The 23,939-nt window shown below is 33.6% G+C and overlaps 1 protein-coding gene across 2 annotated transcripts; it reads left to right on the forward strand.

Annotated features, from left to right (window-relative positions):
* Positions 1-18,299: 18,299 nt before the first annotated feature.
* LOC124827723 (cold-regulated protein 27-like) lies at positions 18,300-23,621 on the forward strand. 2 transcript variants are annotated; one of them, XM_047300846.2, is made up of 5 exons: positions 18,300-18,617; positions 19,615-19,791; positions 19,893-20,124; positions 22,830-22,933; positions 23,023-23,621. In XM_047300846.2, the coding sequence occupies exons 1-5, from the start codon at positions 18,315-18,317 to the stop codon at positions 23,185-23,187; spliced, it is 981 nt and encodes a 326-aa protein (XP_047156802.1). In that variant the 5' UTR covers positions 18,300-18,314; the 3' UTR covers positions 23,188-23,621. The 2 variants fall into 2 exon arrangements, with proteins under 2 accessions (XP_047156802.1, XP_087960495.1); XM_088104369.1 differs by having other exon boundaries at positions 19,621-19,791; positions 22,830-23,189.
* The last annotated feature ends 318 nt before the right edge of the window (positions 23,622-23,939 follow it).

Raw genomic sequence — 23,939 nt, forward strand, 5'->3', positions numbered from 1 at the left:
GATCGGATAAAAAATCTATGGACCTCAACTTTACATAAAACATTTACGCAATATTTTATATATTATTATCCTTGTATACGTTTATAAAAGAAATTTTTATTATATATAATTTTTACTTTATTTTATCAATCTATATTTTATATTAAATAATGTTCTTACAAGAATATTAACGTCTTGAACGATATGTAAATGAGCGAAGTCTTGTAAGTTTTTTTAATTTATTAAGGATAAAGTCTTATTAGTCATTAAAAATCAAATGGAAGTTTATCATATGAAAACGTGAGGGTAAAAGAGGAAAACCACTCACATTGCAGGATAAAAGGGGTTAAATATGTTTTTAGTCCCTAAACTATTGGTCGTTTCTGGTTTTCGTCCCTCTTTCAAAGTAAGGTACAATTTGGTCCTCATTCTTTTCGAAAACGTTCGTTTAAGTCCTCGAAAACTAACACCGTTTAAAAATTTGGTCCCCATTTAGCAACAAAATGAGGACTAAAACCAAAGTTCTGAGGACTAAAACAAACGTTTCGAAAAGAATGAGGACCAAATTGTACCTTACTTTGAAAGAGGGACGAAAACCAAAAGCGGTCAATAATTTAGGGACTAAAAACATATTTAACCCGGATAAAAGATAAGGACATGAGAGAAAGAGAGAGAAAACACTACACACACCATAGATGCTTCTAGAGAGAAGCCAGAGAAAAACTTCTGTACATCAAGCACTTCTCACACACCATGCACTGGACAAATGATGACGGTGATGAACGTTGAGAGCGCTAAGAGAAGCACACCTCTCCAAAGGTACTGTATAAACCTCTGTATTTCTGATATTCAATTTTGAAAGTATGAATTACAACATTTATATATGAAAGCATTAACTGATTCTGTTTTTGGTTTTTGTTTATCACAACACTCCTCCTAAACAAAAAACTTAATTGAACGAAAAACATGATTTTTCTGAAGAAAACCTCCCTTTTCACTAATTGAATCAGTGAAAACTCCTCCTTCTCTGATATGAGCTTTTTCAACCGATTAAAATCAGTAAAAACACTTTCTTTCAAGCACAAAAGCGTTTTTCACCAATTAAAATCGAAAAAAAACCCCTTTTTTGAGCAATCTTCTTCTCTCCGACGAAAACCCTAGATTTTCGACCTCCTTCTAGAACGAATTTCACCGATCTCCGTTCGTACTACTCTTATCTGCTTTCTGAGTGATTGAAAGCGTTCACCTTTAAGAGCTTTAGTGAGTATATTTGCAAGTTGATCCTCGGATCTGCAGTGTACCACTTCAAGCTTCCCGCTACTAACCTGCTTCTTGATATAGTGGAACCTGGTCTCGATATGCTTGCTCCTTCCATGCGATGTAGGGTGTTTAGCAAGGTCTATGGCTAACTTGTTGTCTACAAGCAGCCTGACTCTTCCAGCTAGCTCCATTTTCAACCCTTCCATCAAAGACCCCAACCAAGCTGCCTGACACGTAGCTTCACAAGCAGCTATGTATTCTGCCTCGCATGATGACGGAGCAACCACTGGCTCTTTTCTTGAGCTCCAGGAAATAAGAGATCCTTCAATGAAGAAAATGTACCCTGCGGTACTTCTTTTGTCCACTTTATCACCACACCAATCCGCATCTGAGTAAGAAGTGATTTGAACTTCTTCTCCAGCCTCTCCTCTTTCTAGTAGAATCCCATAAGAGTGTGTACCATGTAAATACCTTAGAATATGTTTGGCAGCATTCAAATGTGATATTATAGGACATTCCATGTACCTACTTATCACTCCAACACTGTAACTCAAGTCAGGTCTAGTGTTACAGAGATATCTTAAGCTCCCAACCATCCTTCTGTAAGCTGTTGGATCTACAGCTTCCTCCTCTAACTCCTTTTCAAGTCTCAGCCCCACTTCTGCTGGGTTGTTAGCAACATTACAATCCATCATTTCAAACTTCTTCAATAGGTCTAGAACATACCTGGACTATTGCATCACAATTCCATACTCAGTCTCAGTAAATTCAATACCAAGAAAGTAGCTAAGTCTTCCAAGTTACTCATTTCAAATTCCCTCAACATCTGAGCCTTGAAATATGAAATTAGTTCCTCACAACTCCTAGTGACTAATAGGTCATCAACATACATACATATAATTAGCTCTTTTGATATGCCATTGTGTTGGCAGCACTGCACATACAACCCGTGTTCTGAAATACACTTATCAAACCCAATACTGTTTATGAACCTATCAATCCCCTGGTTCCAAGCTCTTGGAGCCTGTTTAAGCCCATAGAGAGCCTTCCTCAGCTTGTACACCTTGCTCAGCTGTCCTTTAACCTCAAACCCCTACGGTTGTACAACATATACCTCCTCCTCCAGTCTTCCATTTAGGAAGGCAGACTTCACATCTAATTGATGTAATGACCAATGAAACTTAGTGCCCAGAGACACCACCAACCTGATTGTCTCAACCCTGGCTACAGGAGCAAACACTTCTCCATAATCCACTTCAGCCTTATATAGAAAATCTTTAGCAACCAGCCTGGCCTTGTGCCTTACAACAACACCTTATGGGTTTATTTTTGACTTATAAATCCACTTCAATGCTATAGTCTTCTTGTTAGAAGGTAGATCAACCAATTCCCATGTTTGATTTCTCTCTATAGAGTCAATTTCTTCCTACATTGCCTTATACCACCTCTTATCTCTTACTGCTTGATCAAATTCAACTGGTTCATCTTATGTTATTAAAGCATAATGAACGAAATGACCTTCTGATGTAAGTGTAGCATCATAAGACAAGTCATAGTCTCTTAGATGTGCTGGAAGTTGTGTAACTCTTGATGACCTTCTACTGTTGTCATCTCTTCTGCACCTTTCTGTCTCAACTGCAGCAGTTGCATCTTCCAAAACAATGGTTGATGATCCTTGCTCAACTGTTTCCCACTGCCACACTACAGCTTCATCCACAACAACATCCCTACTGATTCAGGCTGTTCCTGATATAGGATCATACAACTTGTAAGCTCCAGTAGCATTGTAACCCACCAAAATCAATGACACTCCTTTATCATCTAGCTTCTTTCTCAAATGGTCAGACACATGTTTATAGCATGTTGAGCCAAATATTTTCAAATTCTTGACATCTGGTTTTACCCTTGTCCAAGCTTCTTCAGGTGTCATACCATATAGTCTCTTTGTTGGAGACAAATCAGTATATAGGTGGTTGTCAACACAGCCTCTCCCTATAGAAAATTAGGCAGCCCTTTACTTTTCAGCATACACCTAACCATATTTAATATGGTTCTGTTCTTCCTCTCTGTTGCCTCATTGTGCTGTGGTGTATAGGGAGGGGTAACTTCATGTATTATCCCTTCCTTTTCACAAAAAACTTTGAACTTAGTGGATGTATACTCTCCTCCTCCATCTGTCCTCAACACCTTAACCTTATTCCCACATTGTCTCTTACAAGGCTTTTAAATTTTTGAAACACTTGCAACACCTCCCCCTTTATCCTAATTAAGTAAGCCCAACATTTCCTGGTCCAATCATCAATAAATAGTAGAAAATATCTACTGTCCCCAGGTCTTTCTACTTGCATAGGACCATAAACATCTGAATAAACCACCCTTAATTTCTCTACTGACTTCTGGGTAAAACCTTCTGGAAACTGCCCCTGGTTTGCTTGCATTGGAGACATTCTTTGCATACTGTTTTTGAGATTTCCACCTTTGGTAAGCCACTCACCATACTCTTTTGGCTTAACTGGATAAATCCCTTAAATTCAAATGCCCAAACCTGAGATGCCACAACCATTCCTCCCTGTTTTTTTATGCAGAAAAACACTAGTGTTTTACTACATTCATCACCACCCTGAATGTTTTGTTCTGTGATAGTTGACCCTGCACAACAATTTTTCTATTCTGATTGAAAATATTGAGACAATTTTCTCCATTTTCATCACATAGCCTTTCTGCAGCAGCTGCCCCAAACTCAACAGATTTATCTTCAAACCTAGTGCATACAATACCTCTTCAATTATGACCTATTTCCCATCTTCATCTCTCAAAACCACCATGCAAGAGCCCTCTGCATTAAGACTTCTGTCATCTGCAAATATGATTTTCCGTTGCATAACCTCCTGCATTTGCATAAACCAGTCCTTCCTCCCAGTCATGTGGGTGGAACAACCAGAGTCCAGATACCACACTGTGTTTTCTGACTGTTCTTCCTGAGTACTAGCCATCAATATCACAACTTCAGAGTCTAATTCTTCCTCCTTGGCCAGATTAGCCCTCTTCTTGGGTTTATTCTTTGCCCCTTCTCCCTTCCAGCACTCTTTAGCATAATGACCAAGCTTCTAGCAGTTATAACATTTGACCTTTTTCTTGTCAAACTTCCATTCACCTTCAGGCTTTTGATTTTTACCTTTCACTGATTCATTGGAACCTTCTCCTTGTTGTTCCAATGAATCTTTATGCTTTTTGCTGCCTTTATTGCCTTTGTATTGAGATCTAACTTGTAGGGCATGTTCTTGGCACTACTTATGCTCATTGATGCGATACTCATGAGTTTCTAATGAGTGCAACAACTCCTTAATCTCCATATTCTCCAGATTACAGGCTTCTTCAATAGCCACCACCACATGATCAAATCTGGGTGTTAAGATTCTTAGAATTTTATCAACAATGTATTCATCAGAAATTCCATCCTTACATGCCATCATTTTATTCACCAACTCAAACCTTGTTAAAGTATTCTGCCATGGTTTCACTTTCTTCCATGATCAGAACTTCAAACTGCCTCCTCAATGCCTACAGTTTTACCTTCTTGTTCTTCTCTCCATCACCATATGTCTTCAGTAGAATGTCCCACACTTCTTTCACAGTAGCAGCCTTGGAGATCTTGTTAAAGATCTTTGGGCTGACACATTGATACAACATAAATTTGGCTTTGTTGTCTAGTTTCACCTGTATCTTATATTTTCTTTTCTCCTCTTCAGTGGCTTTTGCACCCAACGCAGGCAGCCCATCTTCTATTACTTCTGAAACATACTGGAAGCCAAAAATGACACTCATCTTGATGCGCTAGTCATCAAAGAACTTCTCATCAAACATTGGTAAAGGCCCTTGTATCCCTCCAACACTTGTCATCTCTTTCTTGCTTGAATCTTGAAGTTTCTTTGATTTCCTTTTTCACCTTTAAGGATTCACACACTCCAAAGAACCTTCTTTTTCTTCTTCTGGATACACACAATTACAGTCTCCAATCACACTCACACTCACACAACAAGATCTATTGAACCTAAGCTCTTGATATCATATTAAAGCGTGAGGGCAAAAGAGGAAAACCACTCACTGTAGGATAAAGGATAAGGACATGAGAGAAAGAGAGAGAAAACATTACACACACCACAGTGCTTCTAGAGATAAGCCGAGGAAAAGCTTCTGTACATCAGGCACTTCTCACACACCACGCAGTGGACAAATGATGATGGTGATGAATGTTGAGAGAGCAAAGAGAAGCACACCTCTCACAAGGTACTGTATAAACCTTTGTATTTCTGATATTCAACTTTGAAAGTATGGATTACAACATTTATATATGAAAGCATTAACTAATTCTGTTTTTGGGTTTTGCCATTTCCAAATGCTTATGCATGAAGATATTATGCTTAATCACACGAAATAGAGTTATAAACGAAAATCAGAATTGAAACCCATATTGAGGCAATTTTTAATGTGCAATTTTCTGGTTTGATGGTAATCTTGGTCCTTAAAATAATGAAGTGCAAGTGAAGCATGTAATTTAACTTGGACTAATGTAATAGGGTAGAAATATGAATATGGGATGATGTTTATGACCACTTATATAGACCAAACAAAAACAAAACCTAATTTGGTATCATCTACATGCAAAGGAAGTGAATCAACCACAATGCTAATGCAAGGTAAGCTATTGAACTAAGAGAAATTTAAAACAGAAATTAAAAGGAAAATAATATGCACACAAGAATCACTTAACCAAATAGAAACCAAGAAATTGAAAAACTAATGCTATGCAACTTGAAACTAACGATAAAAAAACAACATAGAAAGAAACTCAAAACTGGACTTTCCATATATTTGCTCGAGTGAATCCAAATTACCCTTCAAAAGAGTGCCCCAACAAAAGAGTCAATATGTTAAGGGCCAAAGGCTTGTATACAAAAACAAAAGAGGTCTTCTGATTATCTTCCTCAAGAAGCATGGAAAGACAGACCAAATAAAACCTTGTGTTGAAATGGGAAGTCATTTAAAAAACACACACATTCAACACAAGGCAAATAAGAGCTTAAAAGGAAATGTTCTTAAACTCCATTACCTTGATCCTTCATTTGATCAAAGGTATATGATCCTTGGGAGCTATATGCTTTGGATGATTGTTCTAATACCACTTACCTTGTCTCTTATTTTTTTGTAGAAGGGTATTTGCCCTAGGGGAAGAAAGCCAATTATCTCCCAAAAGGATGTTTTCATAACTTAAAGATTTGAGGACAAATCCTTTTGAATAGGGATGTGATGATGACATACCCTTAGCCATGGCCCAAACACTTTCATGAAGAACCTAGAGTCATCTATGCAAGGTGAAGAAAGCTCTTTCTCTCAGGCCATCATAGAGGTTGAAGAGTAGGGTAGATTTCTTTAAGCCATGTATTTTGACCAAATAGATAGGTTTGTTTAAGGCTTGTATTAAGGCCTAATTAGTATAGAGTTTTTTCTTAAGCTAGACACCCAAACCATGTGGAAAGTATGTGTCATATGTCATGCTTCCATTAGAGAAGATTTATCTTTAGTAGGCCACATGACACTCTAGGACTGGAGAGGATCGAGCTTTGTGATTGGCCACATGTCCTCCCCTTATTGGAGAGGATTTGTGGATACTTGTCCACTCCTTAGAAGGCCTCGTTTTCTCTTTTCTTCTTACAAAGTTAAGCGTATATTCTGATGAAGCTTGAGAGTATTCTTTTTCTTGAACTTTGTTTTTCTATATCCTTGATCAAGGAGTTTTGACTTTTATAGTTCAAAGAGATTTCCTTTCTCAATTCTGATGATGTTATATCTTCATATTCTTCTGTTCATCATCGTCTTCTTCTTCTTTTGTTGATTTCTTCTATTTATACATCATTGATGAAGATAATCGTTTAAACAATGCTTGTCTTGAGATTTGGTAATATGATTGTTTGACGAAGCTTGTCTTGGGATTTGATCTCTTATGATTATCGGTGTAGGTGTTTGTCATAGGATGGAGTTCTTTTTGTCATAACAAACATACCTTTTCAGAGTTTTATCAAATGCAGATTTGACTTTTCAATTGGCAATGCTTTTGATGAGCGAATCATCCTTCTTATATATTCTTCTCTCTAACATTCACTTTTTATTCTTATAAGGTAGGACAGATGAACGCTTGTAGTAGTTGTCCTACACAAGGTAGAGCAAATGTCTATGTAGCAAGTATGCCATATTTTCTATTTACCTTGACATTTTCAATCATTGGACATTTAATGTTAATTCGTTGTTTGAAAATCAGATTAATTTTCACTTAGTTGATTAATTCGTGTTGGATTATGGGTGAGAGGAGCGTGTGATTTATTGTTAATTAAGGATAGGAAGCATTGCAATCGAACTAGGGACCGACTTGTTTTTAGTCAATATTTAATTTATGTTAATTGTTTAGTTAATTCAATTTGTAAATCTGCTAAACCCCCCCCCCCCCACTACGTGTTCGATCCTTTGATGGAACAAAAATTGGCCCTAGAGAGATGACCTAGGAGTCATTGCCTAGTATACTGCACTTAATTTGCACATTCAATTTGAGTTGGGTGCAACCTCGACATCAAATTGTAGCTTGTAGAAAATTCATTTGAGGATTTGTTATAAGTTCTAATGAGAACTCAAATACTTGGTTGTTTAGCTTAGGTTAAGTTGAACATCTAGGTAGTTGTCTGATGAGAACTCAAATACTACGCCTAGCTTTCAAGCAACACCTAAGGTAGTTCTCAGAAGTAACAATTTTATTGATAGACAGAAATGGCAAAAAAAATCTATAATTTGTTTACATGATTTTTGTATGCATTTTCTCTTTAGAAGTCCATCTAACCAATTTTTCTTTGTTTTTAGTTTTCTCCAGGAAACAAAAGTCAAGAGAAATCCCAAAAGGAAGAACAACTAAAGTTCAAGCCTTTCACTAGAAAGAAGCATACGTTAATGGATTGATCCTTATTGTCTAATTTTGTCTTGTTTTCTTTTGATAAACGGAATATTGGTTGAACCAACATTGTCTATTCTTAGCATTTTTGTGTGGATAATAATCACACATATATGTAATTTATGGATTTTTGGAAGCATGGTTCTGGGAGTTTTCGTCTTTCTTCAAAACATACTACCTTTGCCTATTGTTTGAAATAAATATATAAAATTCTCCAACAACATTAATCAACATCAAAGCACAATGCACTACCAGACACTACAAGTTCTTAGAACACTCCACACTTTCAGGCTTCTCATCGCTTTCCCACAGTTCTAGAAATGCCTATTGTTTGAACCAACATTGTTTCGAACAGAATTTCCCACGAACCCTAAAACTCAACTTCCCCCAATTTCATTTCGAGTTCCAAATTGCAGAGAAGAATGGGGTTTTCAACACTTCATTTAATTAGATTTCCCTACTTTGCCCTTACTGAAATTATATTACCACTCTGTACACATCATTTTTTAATTCAAAAATTAAAAAAATAAAATTGAACCACGTTTTTACTGCCATGTACATTAAATCTACACTGTCACCATGCCACGTACTACCCTCACTCACGACGTTTGATCAATTTGACGAAAATTCTTTATTTGAGTCAAGTTTACAAAAATAAGGACCCAATTGAGACGCCGAACAAGACGAGGACCTATTTGAGATTCTGAACGAAAATAGGGACCTAATGAGACATTAAACCAAATTTTTAGTAGCTTTATAGTGATTCAAATTTGTTTTTTCATAAAAACTAAGTTACTAAAAACTATTTATTCTGTTCAAAGAAAATTTAAAAAGGGAAAACGAAGTTTTTAGAAGATCCAATTCACCTCTTCCCTCTTGGTTATTGTTCGTTATCACGCTCTTTAAACATTCCGCTACGCGATACTAATTCCTACAAGTCTCTATTTCAATATTTTGTAAAATGTCTAATCCAACAAAAAATAATTATTAGAAAAATTAGGCTCACCACAGGTTCAATTCAGGTGAATCGGATTCAAAGTTGACCTGTATTAAAATTTCAAAAAAAAAAATCAACCTAACTGGACACAAATATGTGGTAGGTTGGATTGACTCACAGGTTCAACCTATTTTGAAAGTATCCTTCAATATTTTTTAATTCTTTTAATGGACATGTACTATATTTGTTATGACGAAACACGTTCTACTATTGCTCCATTTTAGATTGTTTCACAACTAATGTTAAAAGTGTTCAACTTATTATATCGATGACATCTACATTAAGTATAAAACGGACTTAATTACTAATAAACAACTTATGTAAATAGTGAAAGAGAAGTTTATTCTTAAAACGGATAAAGAATACCCTAAGAAAATTAGAGAAGAAAAATATAATTTAGAAGAAAAAAAATTGAGTGACGGTGAGCTTCAAAAATAAATAATTAAATAGATAAATTTCTAACTTATATACTTAAACATATCTTATATATTTAAAGTCATCTTTACTAAACCAAAAAAATTGGTGTTTTAAAAGAAATGTCAAGACAATAATATCTCTATTGGGAACGGATCACTCGAATACTTGTTTGGAGGCTCAAACGAAGATAAAATTGAACCACTCAAGCATTGTCTGGAGACGAAAGAGAAGATTGAACTCTCTCCTCTTAATCACCAGTTATGATTTGTGATATTAAGTAGAAAAAAAAGTCATTAAGAAAAAGAAAATAAAACATTCTAGCTCCAATTACATTAGATAACATAGATTAATATATAAACATAGATTACATAGTACAAACTGCCGTTGGTTAAAAAGCATCCTAGCATTCATAAGAGCATCCTCCATTTCATTGATAGTGTTGAAGTTTGGAAATAAAAGTGTGAAAATTTGATTCTATTGTCCTAAATACCTCTCAAATGTCAGCTTCTTTATAATTGTCATTGAAGAAACTTAATGATGAATTATATTGCAGGTGTTCCCTCATTGTTTTAATGTCTCCTCCTTCATTATTTTATTATTTTCAAGTTTATTTCATCAATCTTGATATGATTGGATTAGTTAAAAAAGTCTATCGAGAATAGTTTTATACAAACCTATATTTATTATGTTTTTATTTTTTTGTTTTCTTTTTGTATTACAAGAGAAAATTAGTTCATACCAAACTAGATTTTGGTAGTCTAAGTTTGATTTTCGTTAAAAATAATAGATTCTAACTTATTTGAATATAGTAAACATTTTTTTAAGACATAAAGTTAACCTATTTTAAAATTATGTTTTATTAAGAGTAGTGAAATAATTGGGTTATCTTGACCTAAATAAATCCATAAACAATTATAACTTTTATAATTTTTGTAATGTATTTAGTGAAGGCCTAATAAAGTTTTTATAAATTAATATATGTATAGTCACGTTTAGTGTTAATGGAGAAATTAGTTCTATTTTTTCTATTATAAATACTTATGGAAAAATTTGTTTAAATATATCATAAATCTAATTGTTTTGTAATGAAGTATGAGAAATGATATATATAATAGTTTTTTTTCCTAATATCTTCACCTATTTTCCCTATTTTTATCTCTATTCATTTTAAGAAACTCGTAAGACAACATACGTAGTGCCATTGTCAGGACCCTTAAATTTCTGTTTTAGTGGAAGCTAGGTGTAGGTGCAAGGGTTTTGAAATTCAGAAAGTGGAAGACAGGTGTGGGCAACAGAGTGGCCGATCGGTTTTTGACGGTGGTATATAAATCAAATTATCAGATTTTCGTGCCACTTTTCCTGCATGCACCTTCTCCTCCAAAACTTCTGAGTTCTTCATTTTCTCCTCCTTCTCTCTACAATCTTCTTCTTCTCTCTACAAATTCTTACCTTTTCTTTTCTTCGGTCATCATCCAAGCAGCATCTAAATATTCTTGGTGCCAAGCTCTCTCTTTTAAACCGATCAAGTTGTTGTTTGGCGTTGGTAAGTTAAACCCCTTCGTCCTTTTAGGATTTATGTATTTTCTGTTACATGCAAGCACTGTTCAGCTTGCATGTATTCATCAAACTCCCCCTCTGAATCTATCTTCTATCTTTGGTTTATGATTGGTTCATCTTCACCGATCAGAAGTTGTAGGAGGTTATAAAGGTTACTGGTGGTATAGGCAATACTGTAGAAGCATACAAGTCTTCTGGGTTCGAGGTAAGGGAAGCTTGTAACTTAATTATGATTCTCTGATTTTGAATGGTTGCCTGTTTGAATGATGTTATGTTTGGTTATTTGGTTGATAGTGAATATTGAATTGTTGTATTTGTTGATGATTATTAAATGATGTGAATTGGGTAGGAATAAGGTTTGATCTTAAATCTGCAGCATTCTGCGTAATTTTGTAATTGTCGCCGAGAGTCATTCGTGACCGTTCGGTTTTCCATTGGGCATTCGGTCTAGACTGGATTCTTCTTCTGTACAGAATTTCAATTAATGACCGATCAATTTTCTATTAGTATACTTGTAAATAAGTGTTCGGTCTAAGGATAGTTTCCAATTTCTACTTAGTAATCAGCCTAGTTAAGGTACCCAATATAACTTAAGTGTTAAATACTATATTTATCCTCAATTGTAAATAAGTGTTTCTTAGTTGTATGATAGAATCTATTTTATTCATTTTGTATAAGTTCAGTAGTGCTCAGTCTTGTAGTAGTGCTCAGTCTTGTACTAACACTCGGTCTCATCACATTACCCAATTATGTGCTTGTATTTGAAACTAAGAGTGTTCGACATACTTCAATAGTGTTCGACCTAAGCTCGTAGAGTTCGGTCTAAGCTCTTAGGTTTTAGTTAAAAGCTTTTAGTATTCGGTCATGCTTAATTATAAAGTATTATATAGTATTCAGTCAATTCTTTGGGTTCTGTCTAGTAAAGACCGTTCGGTCATAACTTTTGAGTAGCGAAAAAACGTGCAGTTTCACAATAAGTATTTGATTCAACTAAAGTGTTTAGCCTGAGTATAACGTTCGGTCTCGTTCTTAGGAATGATGCTATCTCTTTAGGTTTTGTTTAAGGATGGGATCATATTTTATTGTTCAGTTTTACTGCATTGATGACTAAGTATGATGGTATTTAAAGTGTGGCATGAATTGAATAGTATGGATATGAAGGAGTATTCTAGGGAGGAATATCTCGTAATTGGTTATTGAAATGGTAAAGTATGAATGTGGTTATGCTTAGCTGGTGTTTATCCTGATATTCTGTGATTACTCATTCTCAAGTAGAGAAAAGTAACTCATGCGTGAGAATGACAGGAGGTCTTAGTCCATAAGGTGAACTTGGGTGAGGTATAACGGACTAACCTCGGGTGGCAGCTGTTGAGGGCATCCCAGCTACTACACCATCCGGGTGCTAAAACGTTGTAGCTACATAATTCATACAGTCCGAACAGTCAGAGTAAAAGTGGTTGGTTATTGTATTTTATGTGTTCGGTATTTGCTTTGATGTATATGTATGATGATGGTATGTTTTGGTTGTGAATGAATTAGTTTATATTAATATGATTAATTAAATTACTCAAGCTTATCCTACTCTCCTGTCTTGTCTTTGTTTGTCCGTTTGGTCATACTTCTTGTTGCAATGATCATCTTGTGGATGTAAGCAGAAGGAGAGCGAGTTCATTAGAAGAAGCTCTGGAAGGAAAGAATATTGAAGTTGAAGCGTAGGACCGTTCGGTCAGGAGGATTAGTATTATTCTATAGAGCTGTTCGGTTTAAGCTTATAGTTTTGGAACCGTTCGGTCTGTTATCTTATTTTGCATTAGACTTTGTGTTTTAATGTAAAGTATTAAATATTTCAGTATTTTAGATTATCTAAAACTCATTTTTGTAAATCCTTAAACTGTCCTATCATATTATTGTATGTTAACTCCTTAATATAGTTTAAGCTATATTTTTGGGATGTTACTGCCGTACAATTAAATAAATTTTAAAAACATTGACGATTTTGTTCTCATAAATATGGTAACTTCTTAAGGTTACAAATGCTGGTAAAAGTACAAACAAATATTTAAATTAAAAAAAATTGTTTAGACAGAAAAGTTTATCCTTTTTCACCAATATAAGTTTCATATGGAATGTATAATTGCGATTGGCAAATAAAAGCAAAAGGCATTAACTACATTGAATAAATCTATTACCTAGGATCATATAATTACATAAGTATCTCAACTTTATAAAAAAAGCAACACAGCACAACACAACCAAGAAACCAGTAGTTGTGTTTCAGAGAAACTGTCCCTCTTCACATAGCGACATTGCTATCCCCACCACCATATCCAACCCAGGTAACCCCACTTCCACCTTTATTCAGTTCAAAATATCTTAGCTTATATTATTACTATCTTTTCTCATTAATTTAATAATATAACATCACAATTATAATTTTGCCACTTCAAAACAAATTACTTGATTATGTAAGGAAAACAGAGAACATGGACCATAAAGTAACGATAAGGAAAACATATATAATTGAATGTACATATTTTGTATTTAAAAAGAAAGCAAATATGAGTGTAGCGAAAACGTAATTACAAAATATATATATATATATATATATATATATATATATATATATATAAAGAAAACTAATAAATTTATTTGTAGTGGTAAATTCTTATATAATAGCATTTCGAGAACAAGTCATCCTTGTTAATGTTACTAGATGAATTCCGACAATCGTAATACACGTTATCCATCTTATGTTTTATTAGTTTATCAAATTTTTTAAATAATATGTAATCAAAATGTAGAATTTTATAAATGCATAATGTACTGAGATATTTGAAGATATATCTATAACCGACTAGACATAACAAAATATCTGAACAACTAGAATAATTACCAAAACAACAATTTATTATAATTAATTTATTATCTTACTATCTTATCTACCAAAATGCATATACTTCGCAATCAACTTTTATCTTTAAATTATCTTAATTACTTTTTCAGTCTTGGTTGAAAGACCTAACAACTTAAAAAATATGTATTAGAAAGACCTAACAACTTGAAAATATGTATCAACCATAAGAGAGTTTACTTATTCAATTTCCCTCACTCACTTCAATGCTATTATATTCTATAAATGTTTAACTTTTTTACTTAAACAATAGATAATTTCCTACGCGTAGATCAAATTTTGATTTCTTAAAAATACCACTCTTCTCACTTCAAGATAGAACAGTCCTTTCCATTGAGAAAACGCGCAACCGCGCGCGCGCGCGTATATATATATATATATATATATATATATATATATATATATATATATATATATATATATATATATATATATATATATATATATATTACAAAAAATTTGATATTTAATGGAGGTTTATTTTCTAATTTGCAGATGTTTTTACCTTTAGTAAATTAATTTGTGAGGTTTTTTCAAATCTCTATCGTTAGAGTCGTAATTATTAATTTGTGAAAATTTTTAATGATCTTATATGTAGAGGGTTTTTTTGTGGAGGAACAGTGTAAGATTGACTAAAAACATAAGACTTGCACTTGTAACTGATAATATGAATCCTTATGGAACTTAAGTACCAAACATAGTTTATAATCAGTTATGTTGATGATATACAATCTTTCTCCTTTGTTAAGCATGAAGAGAAAATATGTGATGTTGTTCATGATGATATCAAGTCCTAGACAATCTGAAAATGACATTGATTTGTATTTGAAACCTTTAATCGATGATTTGAAAATGTCGTGGGAAGAAGGTGTCGACGTCTTCGATTCAAATATTCAAGAAACTTTATGTTTGTGTGCAATGTTGTTTTGCATTATAAATTATTTCCCATCATATGGAAACTTGAGCGGTTATAGTGTTAAAGGTCATTTTGCATATCCCATTTGTAAGAAAACATTAGTTACCTTCAATTGAAGCATGGTCAAAAAATGGTATATACAAGACATTGAAAATTCCTTCCTCAAAATCACTTGTACTGTAGATTGAAAAAAGTATTTAATGGAAGTGTTGAGGATAATGTTGTGTCCAAATCCCGCAATGGTGAAGAAGTGTACAAGAAAGTAAAAAACATTGACATTGTCTTCGGAAAACATCAAAATAAGACCATTGAGAAAACATTTGGAAGAAATAATCAATATTTTTTAATCTTCCATATTGGTGTAAACTTGATGTACAACATTGTATAAATGTGATGCGCATTGAAAAAACAATTGTGACAGTGCATCGAAACTTTATGAAACGTTAAAGGAAGACCAAAGACGAAATAAAAGCACGACAAAATTTGACTAACATGGGAATCCATTCTGAGTTACATCCACAATCAATTGGAAGATGCACATTTTTACCCCAACCTGTCACACTCTTTCTAAAAAAGAAAAAAAAAATTTATTAAGTCTTTAAGTAGTGTGAAGGTTCCACAAGGTTATTCTTCAAATATTAGTAACCTTGTTTCTATGAAACAATTGTTGTCAATTGATATTCGAGGCATATTACCTGCTTCTATTAGAGGTATTCTGACATGCTTGAGTTTGTTCTTTAATGTCATTTGCAAGAAAGGTGTTGACCCTTGAGTTTTAGATGATTTGGAAAATGAAGGAATCAAACTATTGTGCAAATTGGAAATTAATGGTCGTCATTCCAAGACAATGACAAATTCTATGGTTTTGTTCCCTGCATAGGAGGATGAAAAATGACTTGAAAAACATGCTACAAGGGTAAGTGTTTTTCAAATGTTTCAAATCCATGTTAACCTTAAATTTTTATGATGAATATAATTATATTAATAACACCCTATGTTTTCAATGTAAATAGAGTTATGAGTAAACCCAAGGTCAACTAGTTCAAATCCTGTATCCAAATATTGTAACTCATTTATAGTTCTTATTCATTTTCTATGTTATTGTATGATCTACATGTGTGACTATTTAGTTTGTCATTTTAGTATAACAAGCAACTAGATTCATGGAAATGTGGCTACTATGTCATGTCTTGGATTAAAACAATCATTCGAGCTGACATTACAGATGACTAGATTGATGTAATGATACTTACCTTCCATACATTACAAATCATATTTAGCTTTGAACATATGCAAACATAGTGAATTTGACTTGATTTTGCAGTGCTTCAAGAATACATCTTCTATATTAGAGGATACAATTAAAAAGATACGACAAGAGTGAACAACTTATCTTCTACAGAGATGAACTTAGGACTCATGCCCATGCCTTTAGGAACCATTTTATTTTTGTTAAATACATTAATTAGCTTAAGTTTAAGTTTAAGTTTTGATAGTTTAAGTTTTAGATTGTTTAGTACTATAATCCCTTGAAACACATAAAATATATTATTTTGTGATGTGCTATGATCATTTTCTGTTTTTTAGGTGTGATTTTATTGTAAAAACAAATTTATTTAAGAAAAAAAACAAGTTGGATGTCGGTTAGAGTAGTGTTCGACATCAATTTCGTTCTAGTGGCTTCCCCTGAATTTTGTAGCTCAACGTAGAGACGTGCTCAACGAAGATGGACGTCCGTTAAACATAGGTCCGATGTTAATTGAGACGTCTGTCCATGTGGAATCCAACGTCAATTGGTGTCCAGTGGATCATCGACGTCCAATTGACGTCTCCCAATATGACGTCAAAGCTTGGTCAAACGTTAAATACCGAAAATAATAGACGTTAAAAACTTTTTTTTGTAGTAGTATTATCACTTACACCATGCACCTTGTTATTTAAAATATTTCCTAGAATCTTATTGACTCATCAAGCTCTTTGTTACTTGTAATACTTCATAGAACCTAACCCTCATCAATACTCTATCCTTTTAACATTTACCTAATTATTCAAAGAATCTCTAAGTTCAAAATGACCCTTATATGATAATCCCTTGGTCCATACTTAAACAAAATATGAAAAAACAACAATTTGAAAAAATGATATATATTTCTAAAATGAAACCTGGTATCTTTTTTTCTAAACCATAACTGTATTGTCATTTTGAGGTTACTATGATCCTATACTATACTCTAACTTTTTTGAAACATTTTGTTATCGCTAAAATAATATAACTTTATTATATTTAATGATTTAATTTAACTGATCAGAAGATTGATTAGTGTCAAAACGAAGTGTTTTTGGTATTATCAATCTTGGTTAACATTAGTGATATCACCATTATTTGCTGATAAAAAAATATTACTATTAATTAACCAATCAGCCGTTATATATATATATATATATATATATATATATATATATATATATATATATATATATATATATATATATATATATATATATATATATATATATATAATCTCGAAACATAATTGGTCCGAGAAATCCAATTTCAATCATTAACAGGTTTAACAAAGGGACACGAGAAAGGAAACAGAAAAATGAAAATTTATTTCTCCCTTCACTGGAAAATAAAAAAATTGGGGTGAATCATATCACAGTTATTTCTGTCTTTTTCATGAATAGAAAGTAAAGATAGAGAAGAGAAAAAGTTTGTCCATTCTTTTTCATAATCGATCAGATAGCATGGATGCTTTTATAGCAATTCCACAGTTCAAAATATGTTTATGAAAATATCTTTATGCGTTATTTAGGGTATAAATAATTTAGATTGTATTTATTATATTATATTATTATTATTAATATATGATAAATTTATTGAAAGGTAAACTTATTCTAAATACCAATATTAGTTAGACTAGAACATTTCAACCAGTCATTCTTTAATATTACTGTATCTTTGGATCTTATTATTAGCCATGTATTCCTTTTAATTATTGTTTTTATCTCAGTCTCAATTTAACTTATTCGTGACAAATTCAAAATAGAAATTATATATGAAGAAATGCTTATATAATAACCCAGTTTTTCCATATATAGAAAAAGTGAAAATTGAGTTTCATGAATCACGAATTGAAAACAAGTTACGCGCATGGGATGCGCAGATACCATAAAATAGGGCATGAGTTGCACGCGCCAACGAAAGCGCCCAATCCCCACTCTCTCTTCAACGACCCTTCAAAATATCTGGCTCACGTTACCTCAAGATATTATCTGCCGGATGACGTGGCATACCAACGACTGTACTGACACGTGTAAAAGCGAAGCCATGTGGAACCTTTTTCCTTCCCCGCATACATCCTCTCTTCCCCTCAACCGAACACAGAGGGTTTCTTCTCCGCTGAAACTCCGATCACGCTTCATGGAACCGCAGGATCTCCCTCGCCACCTTTCGCCGCCGCTCTTCTCCGATCCGGAACCATTGCCTGAGTACCTCACTCGCTCCACCTCTGACTCCTCTGCTGTCACCGTCGAGGACACGTCCAAGGACTTCTCGTCTCATTCCGCGCCCGCTCCGCTTCTGGTAACTTCACTCCTTTCCAATTCCTCTTGCCAACATAGTAACGGATTTTTCTATTTCGCTTTTGTTTCTCGATTTTGTGGTCGGAGCTTGTCTTCAGGGGTTGATCTTAGAGGTTTTTAGCGTATCTCGAACGGGAACGTGCCTGTAATTAGCCGTTTGAATTATTGGTCCTTTTAGTGCGTCCGCGTTTTGGTTTTTTGGTGTTTAAGCGCGCAATTTTGCTTCGCATGCTTTCACTGGCTATATCTGATATTTGTTGGTTAAATTCTGCAATTAATTAGTCGAGAATATCTGAAATCTGAAACCAGTGGAGGAAGGGGAGTAATTGTACTGATATGATGAATAGCATCAAGTAACTGAAATTGATATTTGTGTTATAAATTTGCGGCCAGTTTTCTCTTCTGTAAGATTTGAGTTTGACAGTGGATGCTGACACTTTGAAATCAACTTTGTTCTTCAATCTCTTATGTTTGGCCTCTTAAATAGTTCTTGTTCACCCTTTTGTCCAAAATTGTTTATACCGTTTAGCATCTGTGGTTTGGCATATGATTTCAGTAGCAGCAACGGGTGTGCTCGTATGTGCAACAAAAAGCTTATTTTTATTCAGTTGAAGCTGATGTGAAATACTTGAACAAGCTTTAGGGAGTTAAATGAAAAACTTATAAATAATGAGAGATTTAATTCAGATGAAGCGTCATTTAAATACTTTTGATTGGCTCTTAGTTTTCAGATTATCTAGTCTTTGTTATTGGAATTATAATAAAAAAATTTGGTAGTTGTATAGCAACTAATTTAGTTCCTACATGGACTTAAATCGCTTGGTACTTATTTCTTATTTTCAAAGGCTATTTATAAAAGCCTATTTGTTTGCTGATAAATATGATAGTTTGAAATTCTCAATCTTAAATTGTATTCCATGTTCGTGATTTCTAGTGAAGATGGAAAATTTTCTCTTCATTTTGTTGGCAAAGACATACTAAGCTCATTTTTTTTCCAGGATCAGTCAACTAGATGGACGGATCAGCAGCACAGTCTATATATTCGTTCTTTAGAAGCCTCATTTGTGAATGAATTGCATCGTTCTATGCGTTTACGTCGTTGGAGCATAAAAAATAGCACAGATGAAGCATGTCAGTATAGAATTTTACGAAATTCACATAATATGCCTAAGCAGGTCAGACATAAATTCAAACATCATCTCTGTGGTGTGGATGTATGTTCATTTTTGTACATCTCCCTGCACAATTATGCTTTATTATCTTTTGTTGCTTTCAGACCCTGGCTTTACAAGATGCCTGCCAGAAGAGGATCAACCTTGAAAGAATTTCACCTTTGTTTGAGAGCACTGCTGATTCTCATATTCTTACAGGAAGTCAATTTGAACTTGCATCTGTGGATAGAGGCTGTAGTTTGGAAGAGCCTATTAACTGCAAGCATGGCTTGTTTTGTGATCAGGAAATTCATGCAAGAGGAAGTTCAACATTAGAATTGGCTTTCAGTACTACAGGTACCTTCAATTTTGTTTCTTTTAATGCACATTGGCCATCCTGTAAGCTAGAATGTGATACTTTCTATCACCCCATAATTTCTTGATCCTTCGGTATATGGCTGTCATATATAATACAGATTGTTTCCTTTCTCTCTCAAAATACCTGCATATAGTTCAATCAGCAGTTACATTATCAAATTATGTTGGTCAGTTATTTAAGTTCACATAACATGGAGTTTCTCAGTTTTTATGGGGTCTAAATGATGTGTCTCGTACCAAGTACCAAATAACAAAGGACGCATGAATTAGTTTTGAGTTTACTTGCTGTAAAAACTTATCAATGACGGCTCATAGTACTCTTGGTTCAGGATCTGTGGTTATAGACTACTAGTTATGTTATGAAGTTAATATTTTGTTTCCGGCTAAAGGGTGTTCCTTGGCAGTTAACACAATGGTAAAGTTGTGATCTGGCTGCAGGTCATAGGTTAAAATCCTGGAAATGATATCTCTCCTTGCAGGGGTAATATTGTACAAGTCTACCCTTCGTAGACTGCACTAGGTGAAAAATATTTAGCCAACCCACATGTCTTTATGCTGCTGTTGATGATGGGATATTAAATATTTGAGTTGAGCACTTATGTTCGGGACTGACTCATGAAAATATAAGAGATAAGTGAAGTTTAACTACATTATTTAAGAGTAAAAAATCTAAAGCTTGAGCTAGACATAGTTTAACTTGTACATGGTTTGATTATCTTTTCAATTGGATTTAACTTTAAATAATTTTATTCGTTAATTAGTATTCAATTATCAATAGATACTTTCATGTTAGTAAGTGAAGGAAAGTTGTTTAAAAATATAAATTTATATTCATAATAATGACTTAGAATCTGGAAAATAAATTTTTGATGATGAAAATGGTATAAATATTTTTAAGAAAGTTCATTGTTACTGTTGTAGCTAAAGTTATTATGTTCTTAAGCCAGAAGCATTCAAAGTGTATTTTTTTACCTATTCCTTCTTACAAAATGCTTCGGATTATTTATGGATGAGATGACTGCTAAAGACTTCCTCTTTTTCTGGTAATCAACCTTGTTAAGCAAGGTAATGCCAACTAGGAAACCTCACTCTATGTTAACATTGCAGAGAACAGCACCTGCCATATACTGTGCCTTTTGTGGTTAGTTATCTTTCATGGGTCTTTGAGTATCTGAGCTTGACTGCAAGCATAGGACTACACGTAAGGCCTAAAAGTCTGGGGTTGGCCTATTGCCTATCTAAGTCAAATAACAGAGTAAATGAGACCAGACGGTTCACAGCCCCTTCAACTCAAGACTGAAGGCGAAGAGCCTAAAACTAGGATCATGTTCAATTTGAGCATGACAAAGTCGGACAGTACAGTTATCCGCCTAAAATTTGATTTATTGGGTTATATATAAGTTAATAATGTACAGAATTATGACTTTCCTTGTAAATACTAAATAAGAGTACAACTATTTAGATAATTAGGTAATACATACAAATATGAACAACTTAGTATTAATTCGAGTCCATAAATCTTGAGCATGACTCACTTAAATCAAGCCTTAACTTTTAAGTTTGTGTTTGTTTGTTTATGAAACAGACTTTGAATAAACAACAAACAGTGGAAATAATTTACACCACTATTGATGACAGTGGACTTCATCTATTTACTTCTCTAGCAATAATGGTACTTTATGTTTTTTTCCCATTGTATATCCTTGTGTGAATAAAAAAGGAAACATGTTTTACAGATAGAAATAACTATAAATTACAATTAAACCTATGTCATATTTCTCATATTTATGCATGATATGTATAACTTTATGTGCTATTTGTGTTTATGCATGATATGAATAACTTTGTGTTATTTGTGTATCTCAGTTACGTTCTTGTCGGTGAATAAGTTCTGCAGTCAATATTCTTTTTAACTTTTAATTGCATAACCACATTGCATTTACGATTTTTTAAGAAAATGGAAATAATTTCAGATGGTGCTTGTAATTCCTTTTAACATGTTCTTAAGAGATGTTCCTTGTAAGAGATGTTCCTTGTAATTTCGGATTAAGAGATGTTCCTTGTAATTTCTTTTGGAATAATAATGAAGCCTGGTGGTGTGTAAAATACTCAAATTTAAACTTCAAACCAACCTTGGGTGGGGGTGGGGGTGGCGTAGGGGATGAGTGAGACAGTATATTTATGGGCCTTCATAATATACGATGTAGTTTATTTCTATGCTGAGAGTTCGACATTTAGTGTGGATGATTTATGTACTTCTCTGCAAAAGCCTTTGTTCCTCGTACGTACAATGGGTTTACTGAGTACCTCGGCTTCTGTTCTGCTGTTCTAATTAAGTACTTGTTAGTTAACATTTGTGAGAAGTAAATTAGTAATCTGTCCAACTTAAACACGGAGCTATTGCTTCATCCATGAACAGAACGATCAGTGTTTAGTAATACAATGCATGTAGTTCTTAAAGAACAGTATATTGTAAAATAGAGCATATCAAATTTTGAATTTTGAATCAAATAAGAGCTGTCTTGAACTTTAACTTAGTAGGAGCAAATATTTGTTTTTTCGTAGTATCCTTTTAGATAATTTTTGTGAGACTACATTATATGGAATAAAATTGTTCAACAGATTCTTCTGTAATTTTTCTTTGATTAATTCAATCATTCCATTTTTCTATGTATTTTCAATAGAGGTCACCGATCAAAACTTCAAGGATGAAGAAGCCAAGTCAAGCTGCATGCCTTTGGTGAAAAGGTTGAAGAAAGCTGCAGCTGATGGTTCAAGCAGTGATCAAGTAGAGTGGAATCTTTATTCTTTGTCTGATAAAGGTCCTAAATAACTTGGATTGTCTTGCATATCTTTTCAAATTCCTTTAACCTGCAGAGTGTGCCGTTTGGAAAACTTCACACACCAGATGTTTCAATTAGTAGTAATGGAACCTCAGAAAATAGAGGACATGAATTGCTATCAGAACTCCCAGAGTCCATTTCCCAAAGTCTGATCTGCCGTACTTTCTTATGGGAGCTGAGAGAATATGCAACACATTGAACCATCAGCTTTTACAGTGGATGCTGATACAAATTGAGAGAACTGACAATTTGCATGGTGCTCTTTCAAGAATTTGTTGAGACTTCTGTAAAGGAAAATCAAACGTTACAACAACTCTATTCTTGTGGAATTTTGCGCTGGTTAGGTTATCCATGGGTGTTTGATGTAACATAGTGTAACGGATAAACTATTAATAGCAACTTGCCTAGACAAAGTAAAAATTGTGATTTTATATGATTTTTTGTCAGAATTTTTGGATAGTTAACGAACCGTTTAGGTATTCCAAAATTAGTATTACATTTCTTTAGGCAGCTTCATGATGTTTCATTACAATAATTGTACCTAAAGTAGTTGAAAAGATAAAGTTGGAGTTGTATTTTTATCAATGATTATTATGACTTTCTTTTCTTAGCAATGAGATTTATTATTTAGGATCTGGCATCTGTTTATGTGCGTTGAACTATGGTTCGCTAATAACATTTTTTCTCAGTTTTTGGGCAGTGGTGCAATTAAATTGTCCATCGTATCAAAATGCTTTCTGTTTAATTAGACTGGTTGGAAGTACTTGGTTAGATTTCTTGTAAATCTTCTACGTGAATGCAGCGTGTGAACGAGTCCTCCTGATTTTTCTAATGGTCAGATTTTTTAACCATTTTTAAAATTTTATTTAACTGTTATTTTAAAAATTTAAAATAATATTAATTACCTTTCTGTTATTTATATTGTTATTAGTCATTTAATTTTTATTTACT

The sequence above is a fragment of the Vigna umbellata genome, chromosome 1 (assembly GCF_029865625.1).
Source record: "Vigna umbellata cultivar VRB3 chromosome 1, Vumbellata_1.0, whole genome shotgun sequence".
NCBI lineage: Eukaryota > Viridiplantae > Streptophyta > Magnoliopsida > Fabales > Fabaceae > Vigna > Vigna umbellata.